The sequence below is a fragment of the Ochotona curzoniae genome, unplaced genomic scaffold, assembly GCF_017591425.1.
Source record: "Ochotona curzoniae isolate NIBS_2020 unplaced genomic scaffold, NIBS_Ocur_1.0 contig_3368, whole genome shotgun sequence".
Lineage (NCBI taxonomy): Eukaryota > Metazoa > Chordata > Mammalia > Lagomorpha > Ochotonidae > Ochotona > Ochotona curzoniae.
This window is the reverse complement of record NW_024465837.1, coordinates 2,896,851-2,914,256: the sequence shown is the minus strand read 5'-3', so window position 1 is coordinate 2,914,256 and position 17,406 is coordinate 2,896,851. Positions and strand designations below refer to the sequence as shown.

The following is a 17,406-nucleotide window of genomic DNA, read 5'->3' as shown; positions in this document are numbered from 1 at the left end:
CTTGTACCTCATTTTTATGTATTTTGCTGTGAGTTGCAGATATTCTGACATGAGTCATCTCCGGTGTCAAAGATTTATTTGTATTTTTAGCCATTTCACTAAAGGTCATCAAAGTATCTGATGTTAGAACACTGTCTTGCCAAGCTTCTTTCTCCTTTGAAAAGTGCCTATTGATTGGTTAATTAATTACACATCTTTCTTTTCAGGTGGTTCTTTGGAGCAATCAAAAGAGCAGATGCAGAGAAACAACTGAAATATTCAGGAAATCAGACGGGTGCCTTTCTAATCAGAGAAAGTGAAAGTCAGGAGGGAGAATTCTCCCTTTCAGGTATGGGCATTTTATTATGTTTTTCAATTTGGGAGTCTGCAATCATGAACTTGCGATATAAACATTTGTATGTTAATTTTAAATTTACCTCATTTCTTTTCCTGACAATAGCACCAAAATTAGACTACTGAACTCTTCAGAAATACAAAAATTACCAGAAGTTTCTATCTCTAGCTAGAAGTCTCTATAAACAATGTAAAAAATATTTGTTCTGGTATGAAATGAAAAACATAGGTACACGGCTATATTTTCTCAGTTTTACAATACCTAGGATTACTACAGAAAAATGAAAAGTGAGAAACAGCAACACTGTAAGGTTGAACTTGCCACATACACACATTTTTTTCTACTTTTGCATTTTACTTGTCTTTGGAAAATAAGTATGTTAAACACAGCATGCTAATGCATCTAATTAAACCTGTGACATGTACAATTTGGTAAGATGCTTTTTTGAGTTAAAGGTTAAGTATGTGTGTACATTACCCTAGAAACAAAAGAAACACTAGGAACTGTAAAACATCTTTAAGTACTATCTTTTGCAACAAAATAAATGCATCTGTAGATCATTTCACATTCTGTAGTGAAATAAGCCAGACCACCCCTAAATATATATAGTATTTTTCTCTAATTGGCTGTAGCTAATATAAACAATATGTATGCAAAAATATATGTAAAAAAATATATAGAGAGAGAAATATTGAGCTAAATGGTCTAAATCAGATCACAATGGTGCTTGTGATCTGATTGCTGTCTGTAACCCTTGTCTGTAGCCTTACCGAACAGTGCTCTATTTACATTTCACGTAGAGAGCTTTACGTGATTTTGAATATTGTTCCAATGTTAGTATATGTGCTGCTGAAGTGAGCACGTGATTTTCAATATAAAATGGAAGTATGTTATCACAAAAAATTAAAAGAGGGACTGACTCAGTAGCATGGTACCCTGATCCCTACCTGTGGTGCCACCACTCAACATGGACTCCAGTTCAGGTCCCAGATACTTCAATTCAGATGCAGTTCCCTACTAATAGCCTGGAAAGACCTGGAAGAAGCTTCTGGCTCCCAGCTTTAAACCAGCCTAATCCTGGCCATTGCAGTTATCTGGAGAGTAAGCCAGCAAATGGAAGATCTTTCTGTCTTTCTCCTTCCCTTTATCCCTCTTCCTCTCTTCTTCTCTCTCTGACTTTCAAGTGAATTAAATAAATCTTAAAAATAATGAAAAGAAGAGGAAGGATAGAGACTGGAGGTTATCATTGTATTCTTAGAGTCATGTCTATCAAATTCATATTCTACATTAATAAATAAAGCAATAATAAGAGTTACAGGGGATCACAGGCATGCCTTTGCTTTCAGAAATCTGTGTTTTTGTGTATTTGTTACAGCATTACAACATGACATGTCTTAAAGACTTTTTTATTGAAAGGTAGAAATATAAATAGAGAGAGGGAGAGTCAATGAAAATGTTCCATTCTCTTGTTAACTTTCCAAATAGCCATGACAGCTGGAGCTGAGCCAGCCAACCCAGGAGTCAGGAGCTTCTTGCAGGTCTCCCATGTGGATACAGAGGCCCAAGTTCTTGGGCCATCTTCCACTGCTTTCCAAGATGTAGGGAGCTGGATTGGAAATGAACCAAATACCCATATAGGCACTGACAACAGTGGTTTTACACGATTTGCAACAGAACTGGCCCTAAAATGGGCTTTCTTAAACACTCTTCACCAGTTTCTTTATAGGTGTGAGACTCCTTGCCCTGTTCTGATCTCTGTATTGTTGGTGCCTGCTGTTTATCAACCCCTTTGAGCATGTGCTCTATTTTTCAAAAGGATGTAAGCCTTATGGGATTATTACCGTTGTCATGCAATAGATGATACCAGTCTACTTCATTATAACTGCCCAGCTCTTTCAGCCAAACATCTTGGTAGCTTTGATGGCACAACACTGAAGCAAGTCCTGAGCCTACCTGCCCTGGTAGCTTTTTAAATTTTTATTTATTTATTGAATGGCAGAGAGAATGATAGATCCTCCATCTGCTGATTTACTCCCGAAATGGCTGCAAAGGCTGGAGATGAGCCCATCTGAAGCCAAGAGCTAGGAACTTCTTTCATATTTCTCACATGAATGCAGGGGTCTAAAGAATTGGGCCAGCTTCCACTGTGTTCCTATGTCATAGGCAAGGAGCTGAATCTAAAGTAGAGAAGACATGGCTGGAACCAGGAGACCAAATGGGATGTTGGTGCCAAAGGTGGAGGCTTGAATGACCATGCTGCCCCCAGGCATTTAATTTTTTTATTTTATAGTTTCCTGTGAGCATTTTTGTATGTCCTTGAATATTCTTCTACACTATTATTTTTAGACGCCTCATAGCTTTCCTTTGAATGTGTAGGTTATCCTGTATTTGACTTCTGTATTTTATGCATTTTCAATATTCTCAGTTAAAATGTGATACAATGGAATGCCTTATAAGTAAATAATTAAAGGTTTCTGTGAGTCTATTATATTTGGGGAAAGAAAAGTAGATTTTTTGAAATTCCTGCTATGTAATAAGAAATCTAAAACAAGTTCTTCTTTAAAGGCACCCATGCTTGTTTACTCAGCCAATGTTTATATATCAAGTTAGGTGTTAGCTGTTTAGCCAAAAGCTAGATTAAATGTTTTAGATTAATTTAAAAACTATTTCTGTAAGGAAAACAAACTGTAGGTAAAATTACCTGAGTCATAGCTTTGAATACTGCTCAGCTTACAGTCACTGTTGTAAGCACTCTCTAAGTAGAATATGATGGAACAAAAACAGCTTTGCAGGCTTAGGACAAAATCACCAGGATATTGGCTGTTATGTGCTGTGAATACTCTAGAGCTTGCTTATGGATTTAGAAAGCTTTTAGGTCTTGTGTGGAGAACAGCATATGATTATAGACTCCTTTTCAATGAAGTCAAATAATTTAGAGTCTTTCAAACAAATTATCTGATTGCTGTGTATTCAATGGGGGACAAAGCAAATGCATCCCATTATGTTCCAGTGAAAGGAACATTTTCTTATTAGCCAGAGAGAAGGATGTACAGGAGAAAAATGAAAAGAAAAAGTTCTTTGATTTGTCTACATTAAAACAAGCAAACAATCAATTGCTGGCTGTTGATTATCACTAAGGATCTTCAAATATACCAGTCATAGATTTATGTTGTAGTGCAAGTGTCTCCAATCAGTCAGAATTGATGGTCCTCAATTTTGCTGACTGCTGTGCTGTGAAAAAAAAAAAAAGGCAAATAATATCCCCTTTCGATCTCTGTCTTTCCCACATGAGTTTTCCTTAGAAGTATTGTCTTTATTCCTTGGGCGATCATGCCTGCAGCTGTCAGGGAAGAACTTCATGATAAAACATGATTTATTGTTGTTGGGGTGGGCTCTGAGGGGGCAGCAGCCGAAGGTTGTGGTGGGCACTAATTGGGTTGTTGTGATCTTTGTGTGGCTGTCGGCTCTTGTGAGATCTGAGTAGATCAGAAAAGAGAGTTAGGGCCGTGACATTTCTCATAATGGCAAGACACTAATTAGTTGTGAATTACAGTGGCACTTTTGGATATTACATATTATATGTGGTAGCCAGAGAATCTGTCTTCATTAGATGCATGACAGGTAGTTTCAGTTGCCCTACTGTTATTTGTCATTGATAGTGAATTGTTTTTCTGATGAAAACTATGAAATTCTGACTGCCTGTCAAATGGTTCAACTATTTTAAAAGATTTATTTATTTATTTATTTGAAGGATAGTTACAAACACACAGAGAGACTCTTGCTTATGCTGGTTCAGTCCCCAAGTGGCTGCAGTGACTGGCTGGGGCAAGCTGAAGCCAGGAGCCAGGAACTCCATCTGGGACCCCTCTGTGAACGGCAGGCATCTTAGCACTTGAGCCACTGTCTGCACCTTCCCTGGCTAATGAGAAGGAACTGAATCAGAAACAGAGCAGCTGAAATTCCAACTGATGCACTTATGGGAGGCCAGCATTGCAGGCAGAGAATTAAACCACTATACCACAGTGCTGGTCCCCATTTCTTTGTTTCAAAGAATTAGTTTTAAAAAGATTGTTCCTGTTAGCATTTATTTTATATTGGATAGCCTATAAGTATATTTTAGTTCTTGAAAGTGCAATTTAAAGAGGGTGCATTTTGGGGCTAGAGCTGAGCTCCAGGGAAATTTTTCAGAAGAGAATTTGTGTTGCACATTATAATTTCACTTTAGGTGCAACACATAGAAACCTGCACAGTAGGAGGGGGATTGTCCAATTCATCCTCAGCAAACTTTAAAAGAGATTTATTGCTTGTTTGGAAGGCAAAGAGAATGACAGAAAAGAGAGATCTTCTGTCTGCTGGTTCACTCCATCAGTGGTCGCAGCAGCCAGGCATGGGTCAGCCCTACGTCAGGAGCCTGAAACTTTATTTGAGTCTGCCTTGCAGGTGCAGGGGCCAAAGCACTTCCACTACTTTCCCAGGAAAAGGAGTTGGATTGGAAGTGAAGCAGCCAGGACATGAGGTATAGTCCATATGGGATCCTGGCATTCCAGACAGTCTCTTAACCCACTATACCACAATACTAACCCCAATAAAACTGTTTTTAAGAGTAAAGAGTAGTTGAAGATAGTTGAGAAATGATTTCATTAAACACATAAGGCAAAATAGCTAATCAACATTATTCAGTTGATTCCCCTAGTATCATGTATAAATAACCGTTCTTTGAACAAACATTTGGAAGGGCAATCGTGTACCTAAAGTCAATCTAGTTGAGATTAGCATATAAGTGTCTTACTGTGAGCTGAGAAGGGGCAGGAGCCAAATCTCTAAGCTGAGTTCAGGAAGACATAGGAGGAGTTGACTTATAAGATAAAGGAATGGTAGTCAAGTGAAATAACCTCAGAGGGTGTTTTCAGGTAGACACACAGGTAGCCACTACCTCTTGTATGGCCCTTCTACTGACTTCTATCTGGGTACTTTCTGTGAGTACTTTTATTATAGTGAGGGTGGGCATTTGGTGAAATAGTGAAGACGCCACTTGGGAAACCTGCACCTCACCTTGGAGTTCCTGTGTTTTAAGTTGCAGCTCTGCTTCCAATTCCAGCTTCCTATTAATGATACCTATCAGGAAACAGATCATGGCTCAAGTACTTCCATCCTCGTGGGAGAACTGGATTGAGTTCCAGTCTCCTGACTTTAAGCCTGATCCAGCCTGACTATTGGAGCCATTGTGAAGATCTCTGTCTCTTTACTTTTATTTCAAATACAACAAATAAAAATATTCATTACAGTGAACATGTAGTATATAGGACTGAAGTGTATGGGACTTTTATAATAACAGTATGTGATTACTGCAAAGTTCTTTGAAAATAGAAGATGTACCTCTCTGGCAATAAAATTTAATTTTAAAGTAACAACAACATTATGGATCCCATTAAATGTTTTATCCCTGAAAATAACTGATTATCATTATTCAAAGTATTGTGCCATGACTAGGACTTTGTTTACAAAAAGACTGTTACCTCATATCATATTTATATGATATCCCTTAGTTGGGGAAATTTTTCTTGGTTTGGAGCAGCTTCGATACTTGAAGTGGTCAAAATTATCTGAAGCAACTTTCTAAATGATGAATGATTAAGCTAATAGTACCATAGAAATAGCTTTGGTATATTGCTGCATGCCTTGTGAGTTTATCCTGAAGGGAGTTTAAATTAATAAAGACAATGATAATTTCCTAAGGAAAGGTTTGTGGCCACATATTGATTTTACCCTCTCTTGGCCTTGTATACATACCTCATGCTAACTTAAACGGTCACAGATTAATTGATTTGTGCACAATTCTTTCATTGTAGGTAGAAATGAGGTTTTGAAACTTGAGTGTAAACTTGAGCAGAAGTGTTTGCATTGCTTCTATTTTATGCCTCATTTTAATTTTTATAAAAACAGTAGACACTTAAACACTCTCCTCTCCATGTTGTAGTCTACATGGAACAAAGATAAGCAAGGCCGTTATTGCTTTCTGAAACTTCTGATATCAAGGCCCTTAAAATTACAGATAATCCTCCTATCAGCTATGTTTCAAACTTACTTTGGAAAGACAATCTCACCACCTTGACTGGTCAGCTTTTGTTTTTTCTAGGTAATAGGACTTTTATAGAATAGAGACAAAATTGGAAAAGGGTCTAGCCAGCTAATGTGCCTCTACATCTCTGCCAGGCACGGAGTACAGACCTGTACTATCTTCACACGGACCACTCAGCTTCCATTATTGCTCCCAGACTTGCAGCTTCTGTTGATCCACTCTGATATAACACTCGCTCAGTGGTGAAAGGCTCTGTGTTTCGTTATCAGCCCCTGATCCATCCATTCTTTGTGTAAAATCAATATGGATGTTGTGGCTACTAGAGTTTTTCAGTGACTTTACTACTATGTACTATGGATGTTAATACAATTGTACATTTCAAGGAGGGGCATGTTATGAAGTATCTGGAAAAATGCTCCTTGAATTTATTATGTAATGAAACTTCTATGGATTCTAGGAACATTTTTTATATCAGTTAAAGATGTCCTGCTTTTTAAAAACTGCACATACTGCAGAAAGAAAATTTTATGTTTATAATTCTGATATCTCATATAAAATGTATTAAATTTTAAACATGTTGGTGCCATCCTAAAATGCATTTTAATTAAAGTCATAATTTGGTTATGTTCAACTTAATTGCAAATATCATTGCCTGTAATAGCAAGTGACTTTTTTTGTGAATTATAGTGTATGATGCCTTTTCTTAACATTAATACAGATAAGTTGTATTTCGAATGTTTTGAATATCTAAATGAGGTTAAATTAACATTTCTTAACATAGTACATATATCTAAGTTTGTGTCTGTATACACACAAACATTCAGGAAAGGTACCTTTTTCTCCAGGGCACTTGCTCATGGAAAATATGTTTTTTGATATAGAATTACTAGCATTTCTAAAGCTATAGTATTTTCTTTTTTAAACAGCTTGTTATTTTTATTTTATTGATTTGAGAGATAGATAACAGATAGGGAGCGTGTGAGAGCTCCCATCTACTGGTTCACTCTCTTTCTAAATTGGAACCAATCTTGAATTCTGATCACGGGTCATGGGCAAAGTCATAGTCACCTGAGGCATGGCTGCAGGCTTGCAGGGTTTACATTAGTAGGAAGCTGAAGAAGGATACGGAGCTGGAACCAGGGAGTGAACCGAGCCACTTGGATGTGAGCTCTGAGCATCTTAGTATTTTAACTGCTAGGCTCAATGCCCACCTCCAGTAATATCCTTTAGGGGGTTTACATTCTAACATTTTTTTTCTTTCACTTGTCTGTGAACCTCTCATATTAATTCATCTGTTTCCTTGTTTTCCTTACCCTGTTTAGCTTATGTAAAATATTTTTGTAGTATTTTGAGGTATTTGAAGCAAAGCACAGAAAAAATTGACATATGGTTGCCTTCTGTAGTTACTCTATAATAATCTCAGATACTAAATACATAAAATAAAGTTGATAAGGCACACAGAAGTCTGTGGAATTGTTATATTATTGCAATTCATGATACATTTTGCTTCTTTGTTTTTCGTTTGTTATCTGCTCAGCTAAATTGATCATTTACGTTTTGCCTCATGTTGTATCTTCAGATGAAGATACTCACTAGCTTGCAGTCACTGGAGTTAAAACTCCTCTGTTCAGTTACTCCAGTGCATGATAAGAGAAACAGGGCATAGTGGCTCTGTGAACTGAATCTCAGCTTCTCTGAGAATATCACTGAACTGAGACATTACAAGTAATTGGAGCAGACTTTGATTGTCATGTCAGGTTTGTCTTTACTACTCAAGAAGGTTTGACAAAGCTCTGCACTGCGCTCAGTGTGTGCTCCTGCCTCAGCAGGGCGAGAGGCACGGTTACCAGGAGACTTGGCAGCAGCAGGAACTGGTTTGGTGATCTGAGCCTAGTGTCTATGCATATCCTCCCGTTTACACATCTGGATGTGATAGCAGTGCCAGCACAGCAAATGTGGTAAGAGTGGAAGATGGCAGGTGATCACAGTTTGTTACAAGCTGACGAAGGGAAGTTGATCTTAACAAGAAGGGGGCAATTAGGACATGGCTATCTTGTGATTGTGTGTCTGGATTTTTCCTTATTTTATTTTATTTTATTTTATTTTTTAAAGATTTATTTTTATTATTATTATTATTTTTATTGGAAAGGCGGATATACAGAGAGGAGAGACAGAGAGGAAGATCTTCCATCCAATGATTCACTCCCCAAGTGAGCGCAACGGCAGATGCTATGCCAATCCGAAGCCAGGAGCCTCTTCCAGGTCTCCCACATGGGTGCAGGGTCCCAAAGCTTTGGGCGGTCCTTGACTGCTTTCCCAGGCCACAGGCAGGGAGCTGGAAGGGAAGCGGGGCTGCTGGGATAGAACCGGCGCCCATATGGGATCCCGGGCGTGCAAGGTGAGGACTTTAACCACTGTGACACCGTGCCAGGCCCCAATTTATTTTATTTTTATTGGAAAGTCAGGTGTACTAAGAAGAGGAGAGAAGTGGCCGCAACGGCTGGAGCTGCACCGATCTGAAACTAGGAGCCAGGAATTTCCTCTTGGTCTCCTGCATGGGTTTGCATGGTCCCAAAGCTTTGGGCTGTCCTTGACTGCTTTCCCAGGCCAAAAACGGGGAGCTGGATGGCAAGCGGGGCTGCTGGGATTAGATCCGGTACCCATTTGGGATCCTGGCATGTGCAAGGAGAGGTCTTTAGCCACTAGGCTACTAGACTGAGCCTGTAATTGTGTTTTGAAACATTCTTGTGGTTTAATGAACATTAACCATTGGACTTTATTGTCTTAGTAAGTTTCGTTGCCAGAGCAAAATATCACAGGCTGAGTGACTGAACATAGCAAGTGTTGGGGCCAGTGTTGTGGTGTAGTATGTAAAGCTGTTGCTTGCAAAGCTGACATTCCATATGGGTGCCAGTTCATGTCCCTGCTGCTCTATTTCGATCTAGCTCCCTGATAATGTACCTTGGAAAACATCAGAAGATGGCCCTACTTCTTGGGCCCCTGCCACCTATGAAGGAAACCTAGATGAAGCTTCTGGCTTCTAGCTTTGACCTGGTTCAGCCCTGGCCATTTAAAATATCTGGGATGTAGACCAGAAGAGGGGGGACTCTCTCTCCCTCTCCCTCCTTCTTTCTTTACAATTCTGACTGTAAAACAAACAAACAAACACACACAATTATCTTAAAGAGAAAACAATAGGCATTAAATGCTAGCAATAATTTGATATGGAGAAGAAAAATTTTGTGAGATTGTAAAAAAAAAAAATGTAGATTGAAGAGACTCACAGTATCCCAATAAAGTAAATGAAATGATTCATATAGAGAATATTTTTCAAATACTTTAATATCAAGATTAATTAAAAACCTTCTGAGGAACCAGGATGATAATGACAAAGAGTGAAAACTCAGTTGGGTCTAGAACCCTTCATCCTATTAAGTAGCAAACGTATGTGAACGGAAGCTTTCTTCTTCCTCTAATTTATTGATAAAGCTTAAAGTTGAACATTGTTTGCCTGACTTCATTGATATAATTCATTTCTTCATACTTTCTCTTAACTCACCAATTATTATTTTGTTGCTATTTATTTTCTGTCTCCCCCATCATTCATGTATCTGAGTATAAATATTCGCATAAGTTATAAATGCCATATTCATTTCAACCTTAAAAACTTTAGTATTGTGACTATGAATAGGAACAGTTGCCTACCACAGTACTATTTTTTTTTTTTAAAGATTTACTTATTTACATGAAAGTCAGAATTGTAGAGAAAGGGAGAAACAAAACTCTTCCATCTTCTGGTTCAACTACTAATGGCTACAATAGCAAGGATTGAGGCAGGCCACAGACAGGAACCAGGAGTTTTACATGGGTATCTCACATGGGTGACAAGGACCCAACAGGCTGAGCCATCTTCCTCTGCCTTCCAAGGTACATTAGCAGGGAGCTGGATAGGAAGTAGGGCAGTTGGGTTACAAACTGGTATGATGCCTGCATGGGATGCTGGCTTTGCAGGCTAAGATTTTTCCTGCTACACACCATAGCACTGACCTGGCCCCTCACAATATAATTATAAATTCAGGAATTTTTAATACCAAAATGATAATAACATCCCATTATAGAGTACATATTCCGATTTCTCCAAATGTCTTTTCTAGCCCTTTGTTTGTTTTCCAGTACAATAGAGAATCATGCCTTGTATGTGGTTATTATCTCATTCTTTTGTATTTAGAAGTCAGAAGCTTTCCAGAGATCTCCTTTACAACCACACATATTGGTATTTGCCTGGATGTGTCACCATTCATAGCCTTGCTGAAATCCATTTCCAGCTTAGTCTGACATCTTACCTTAAATCATACTATGCTTCCTGCAAGATGAACATCACCTATTGCATAATTAAGCCTTGCACTTCTGTCTTTGTAATCTTTGTTTTCATTTTCTTTGAGTTAGATTCTCAAGACTGCCACATGGCTTGTATGTGGAAGTGTTTTTTAGATAAATGTTTATGAAGGATGTATGTATTAATACAATGCTACTTTTTTTTTCTTGCCTTAAATTGTCTTTATATAGGAAAGAAGTTTTAAAAAAATATTGGGAACGTTTATACTGCTTTTCACTTTGGTTTACTAGGTGCATAACTATGTAAACAACCAAATAGTTCATATTCAAAGTGCTTTAGGAACACCAAAAAGATCGGCCTGATTTGGTGGCTGAGTAACTAAATCCTTGCTTTGCTTGCATTGGGATCCCACATGTATGCTGGTACATGTACTGGCTGCTCCACTTCCCCACAACTCCTTGCTTGTGGCCTGGGAAAGCAATAGAAAATGTCCCAAGGCTTTGGGACCCTGCACTTACATGGAGACGCAGAAGAAACTCCAGGCTCCTGGCTTCAGATTGGCTTAGCTTAGCCACTGCAGCCACTTGGGGAGTAAACCAGAGGCTGAAAGATCATTCTCTCCCCTTCTCTCTGTAAATCTGCCTTTATAATGAAAATAAATTAATTTTTATTAAAGATTTTTTTTTATTGCAAAGTCAGATATACAAAGAGGAAGAGAGACAGAGAGGAAGATCTTCCATCTGATGATTCAACTCCCCAAGTGATTGCAATGGCTGGCGCTGTGCTGATCTGAAGCCAGGAGCCAGGAACTTCTTCCAGGTCTCCCACATGGGTGCAGGGTCCGAAATCTCTGGGACATCCTCGATTGCTTTTCCAGGCCAAAAATAGGGAGCTAGATGGGAAGTGGAGCTGCCAGGATTAGAACTGGCACACATATGGGATCCCGGCGCATTCAAGGCGAGGACTTTAGCCGCTACACTTTCATGCTGGGCCCATCTTTTTTTTTTTTTTTTTTTTTTTTTAAAAAGAACACTGAAAAGAGAACAGTTAGCTTTCTGGAAGATACTAGGCAAACTGTTTCAGGGCAAATGAGACAGTCAATACTTTTTTTAGCAGTGAGTGAAAGTAAAAGGAAAATAATGTGTACAAGATTTATCTGTCCAGAAAATGTCTGCTTTGAAGAACATTACTTACTTTCAAAAGTCAAATATCTTTGTTAGGTTGAGAATAAAGAATTATTTTCTGTGATACACTTTTAAATCTGCAACAAATAAAATGAAGATCTGTAAATTGTTCATCCTTTATCAGTATATCTGTGAAAGCATTTTAAAACCTGTGGTAAATATGGAATTAAATTGTGGGTTTGTTTTGGTGTAAATGTTTTTGAAATCCATAATAGTTTTCTAGTGACACACTTTTTCTCTGTATTATAAAGGTGGTCATGATAAATTTACTATGAGTTGTATATTTAAAAGAAAAGACTGTGTGAGAACTGAGATCAATCGGTTTCTCTGGTTCTTGGGCCCTGCTAAAGTATAAAGTTAATATATTTTAGACTAGCAAAAGGGAAAAGGATTAAAAGTCTTGAATAGTGAAAGAAAGAGGGAGGCAAGAGACAAAAGAATATTCCAGAAGTCATGATGCAGATCTTTGGGTTGAATAGGAAGCCAAGATATCTTGGCCCTGAAAATGAAAGCCAATGACCCACAGACTTTCTACTTCCTTTTCTTTTTCTTTCTTTATTTATTCTTAAGATTTATTTTATTTATTATTGGAAAAATGTACATACAGGGAGAAGGAGATAGAGAATTATCTTCTGTCCATTGATTCATTCCCCAAATGACCATAGTGTCTGAGCTGACCCAAAGCCAGGAACCAGGAGCCAGGAGCTTCTTCTGGGTTTCCCATGTAGGTGCAGAGTCCCAAGGCCTTGGCCCATTCTCAGTTGCTTTCCCAGGCTGCAAGCATTGAGCTGGATGAGAAGTGGAGCAGCTGGGATTCTAATTGGCTCCTATATGGGATCCCGGTGGAAGCAAAGCAAGTATAAAGCTAGTAGGCTATTGCGCCATGTTGTCCACTTGCTTTTCATTGACCTTGAGCAATTCAGTTTATATTTTATGAATAGAACAACTAAATACATTTTTGCCTCTCAAAGCTGGCTGACTGTTAAATTGGGCAAATTATGTAAGTTTTCTTTTTTGTTGCTCTAGGTTGTAAGAATGTGTTATTGAAAAAATACGGTTAAATTAGGCCTAAATATTGTATTTTGTGTGAAATTGGTGCTAAGAATGACATAGCCTACAGTGCTGAATGCAGTACGTACCCTTCATGTCAAAAATATGGCACTGCCAATTTTTGCTTCCTGCTACTTACTCGTGACACTGTGAGCCATTGGACAGCTTTCAATCAAACATGCTCGCCCTCATGTGGCATGATTGGAAATAGCGTGCCGTTATGCAAACAATGAAGAAAGTTTTTAGTTTTCCTGTGAAGGGGAAGAATATTTGATTTTTGTTCAAGCCACATAGATTTTAAAATATTCTGGTGACTCCTTCTATAAGTGAAAATGCCTCCAATACAGAGTTTTACTCTATTAATGTAAAAAATATTACCAAAATGTAAGAGTTTTTTTAATGATTAAAGTGTTACTTTCTATATGGTGCTAGTTATATAAAAATGTACTCCTAATATAAAAAGTTATTGAAATGAATACAAATGAATTTAATGTTACTGGCTATAAGTTTTAACTATGAATTTAAAATGATGCATGCATAGTAGCTAATTTATAACTATTTATTCGTATCCCATCAATCATCTAATGCATTTTAGAAACATGTTTCGCATGAATCTATTAGAAAGTTTGGCACTGAAGCTGTAATCTGAGAAGATATTCTGCTGCCTTAAAGGCTTATGCATGATAGAACTAAATTTTTTTTTTTTTTTGCTTGTTTCAATGAGGAAGGGACATTCAAGATCCTTTTCTTTACAGAGCTGTGTACTTGCCACCTGCAGATGTTTTTAAAAAAGATTTTCTAGAAAGCAAGATATGAGGAAGCAAAATCATAAAAGAAGGAAAAACAAAAATTATACTTTATTATGTAATTATAGTAAATAGCATCTCCTATATGTGTATTATATGTACAAAGAAGCATATTTATATGCAAAAATCCTGAGCAAATAGGTGATATATTCCTTAAAAAATATTGTGAGTCATACATTCTTTCATTTTTCAAGTGACCTAGTATGACAGTATGTAATCAGGCAGCTGGGCTCCAGTTATAAGCAAGGCAATTTCTGCTCACAAAGCAAACATTCCAGTTGGGAGTGAAGGAGAGATGCCATCTACACTGCCAAGATACTATCATTTAGGAATGATACTTATTTGTTGTGTTCCTCTTGCTTTTACAAGAGTAAGCAAATTGCCCAAATCAAGGAAAACACTTCTCTATACATAATATCAGTCTGTTGAAGCAGAAAGAAGAATTGCTTCCTTCCGTTGGGACTTTGGAAGAAATCTAAAAAAAAAAATTATACTGGAATAATCTTGGCTGTTATCTTAGATGAGTGAATAATTGACCTATCTGGTTTCGAATTCCTTCAATTATGAACAGAGTATGCTTAGTAGATTTCTTCATGGCAAATGCTCTAATTCTAATATACTAGCAGGATTTTTTGAAGATTTGTTTTTTATTGCAAAGTCAGATAAATACATAGAGAGAGAGAGAGGAGAGAGAGAGGAAGATCTTCCATCTGATGATTCACTCCCCAAGTGACTGCAACTGCCAGAGCTGTGCCGATCCAAAGCCAGGAGCCAGGAGCTTCTTCCAGGTCTCCCACATGGGTGCAGGGTCTCAAATTTCTGGACGTCCTCAACTGCTTTCCCAGGCCACAGGCAGGGAGCTAGATGGGAAGTGGGGCTGCCAGGATTAGAACCAGAGCCCATATTGGATCCCGGGGCACATTCAAAGTGATGACGTTAGCTGCTAGGCAAGCTCGCCCGTCCCGCTAGCAAGGATTTTTACAGAAATAAGTATAATCATAATAACACTCCAGTGTACTAGACAGAAACTATGCTTTTCATTTTGTGGCATAAAAAAAGCTGAGACATAAGCTTAAACATTTAGATGGAACCTAGAAGTTCTGAAGAGTCATTATTGTGACCAAGTTGTAAATCCTGTAGTGTGCATTAATGTGGAATGCTGCTGGGTTCAGCGAGTACTCTTCCTGCCTGTTAGAGGAGCTCCAGTCACTTACACAATGCTCACTCTATTACCTAAATTACTAATGCAAATCAAGCAAAGTGCTGAAAGTACACAACAAATTTCAAGGAGAAAACGGCAAACGCTAACTTCCTTCCATTCCACATAGTGATGATCATAGCTTCATGGTCGTGTTTTATGCCGGGACATCAGACTGGACTCATGGTGTGAGATCTGTTAAGGCTTGTGCAATCATAGGTAACAGTTTCCTTCACCATGATGAATTCATGACCTCCGTTACAGGATATTCCAGCTACATGTTCTTTTCTTTTTTTTTTTTTAAAGATTTATTTTTATTATTTTTTCATTGGAAAGGCAGATATACAGAGAGGAGAGACAGAGAGGAAGATCTTCCATCCGATGATTCACTCCCCAAGTGAGCGCAACGGGCCGATACTATGCCAGTCCGAAGCCAGGAGCCTCTTCCGGGTCTCCCACGCAGGTGCAGGGTCCCAAAGCTTTGGGCCGTCCTCGACTGCTTTCCCAGGCCACAGGCAGGGAGCTGGAAGGGAAGCAGGGCTGCCGGGGATAGAACCGGTGCCCATATGGGATCCTGGGCGTGCAAGGCAAGGACCTTTAACCACTTGCGCCACCGCGCCGGGCCCTACATGTTATTAAAATTGTATTGTCTAACCTTTCTTTAACTGTAGTGGAAAAATGTTCTGTGATTTCCTCTAAATCATCACTATATCAGTACATCAGAATGAAGATGCTTCAGAAAGTTGGCCAGATGCATTTAATGGGCTTTAGCAGCTTTAGGGAATTGGGATTGTTATGGAATGGGGAGTCTGAGCAGCTGTGTCAGATTTGTTGTCCTGCTGACCCCTCAAAAGGGAGCATGGAAATTGGCATAACATCCTTCAGTTGACAATGTTGGGAAAAATACTAAAAATGAATATCCAAACTTCTACCAAACTATGTCTTGCTTGAGTCATTATTCATGCATTCATTTGTGCATCTAATTATTTATCAAACATGAGATGCTAGTCTTTATTAAACCAGCAACTTACAGATGTAGACTTCAAATTATCTGGGTTTCAGGCTCAGCTCTGTCACTCAATAGCTGAGTGAGCTTACACAAATTATTGAAGCCATCTCAGCTTATTTTTCCCGAATGAGGACTGATGTAGGAATTCACTGAGATAATATATGTCATGTTGTGGTTTGATAGGCACTGATAACCCAGTAATATTAGTGATGATAATGGTGATGATGATGAGAATGACAATGCTGCGACAGTTTTATGCTAGATGGTAGGATAATCATTAAATTATGACAACATCTTCACAATGAAAAGGGTCAGATTTAAGTGTGAGAATAAACATACAGGAATAATATGTGATGTGAATTCAGTGATAGAAACAGAAAACTCGGGAGCCAGCAGATTCCTCCAGATCCCTCGTGTCGGTGCAGGGATCCAAGCACTTCTCTGCTCTCCTAAGTGCCTTAGCAGGGTTGGGTGTGGAATAGCTGGAACACCTCCAGTGGGGACTTTACCTACTATGCCCCAGCACCAACCCATGTTATTTATCTTTGAGAGGTTTCCAGGACTAGACTCTATCCACACAGAATTATCATCATCTCATTATTAAAAAGTTTGGCAAGCTCACTTATTCTAAGAGCTGTGAGAAACACTTTGTAAAAGCTGCCTATAAATTGTTGCTGGTTGACAATGGAAGGAGATAATGTAGAGATTAACAGTATATGCTTCTGTCTCACTGTGTGGTTTCGAACTGTAAAACCAACATTTACCTGTGCTGTGTGCTAGCAAATTACTTAATCTCTCCATAAAGCTCAGTTTCATCCTCTGTAAAATGTGTTAGTCGTAAGTGACAAGGTTGTTATGAGAATTACATGAAATACTACGTTAAAAAAAAAAAACGCTTAGCACAGTGCTTGCTCAAGGTAAGTGCTCAATAAAAAACCCAATGCTCTTTATTATACATAAAGATTGCTACCTTTTACGCAGAAAGATGGAGCAGTTGGCTCTCCTTGCAGGGGGATGTGTTATGTAAGCAAGCAGTTTTGTTGGTAGCGGTGATGGATTGTGTTTAGTAATTGACATCTGTTACCTGGGTCACCCTGACTGCAGGAGAGTTCTTAGGAAGATGGTTGGCCAACCTGAAAAGTACAGACTGACTAAGGGGTAGTTTGTGTGTGTTTACCTAATGGCCTGGACTGTGCTTGCACAACACTATGACGAGCAAAACCATATCGAAACAGTTAGAAATTACCCTGTAAAGAAATTACACTGTATAACTGAATTAGTTGAGATTCTCCACAGAGACAGGACCCTATGGTGTGTGGTGTGTGTGTGATGTGTGTGTGGTGTGTGTGTGTGTACAGGCTATTATGGGAATTGACTTGCTCACATAATTTTCACGGCTGAGTGCTGGGG

The 17,406-nt window shown here is 38.5% G+C and overlaps 1 protein-coding gene across 1 annotated transcript in view; it reads left to right on the top strand.

Moving 5' to 3' along the window:
* FRK (fyn related Src family tyrosine kinase) overlaps positions 1-17,406 on the top strand; it is a 97,726-nt gene that overhangs the window by 46,137 nt on the left and 34,183 nt on the right. The window contains exon 2 of the mRNA XM_040979987.1: positions 207-328. Within this exon, the coding sequence (XP_040835921.1) occupies positions 207-328 (122 nt within the window). The remainder of the gene's footprint in view (positions 1-206; positions 329-17,406) is intronic.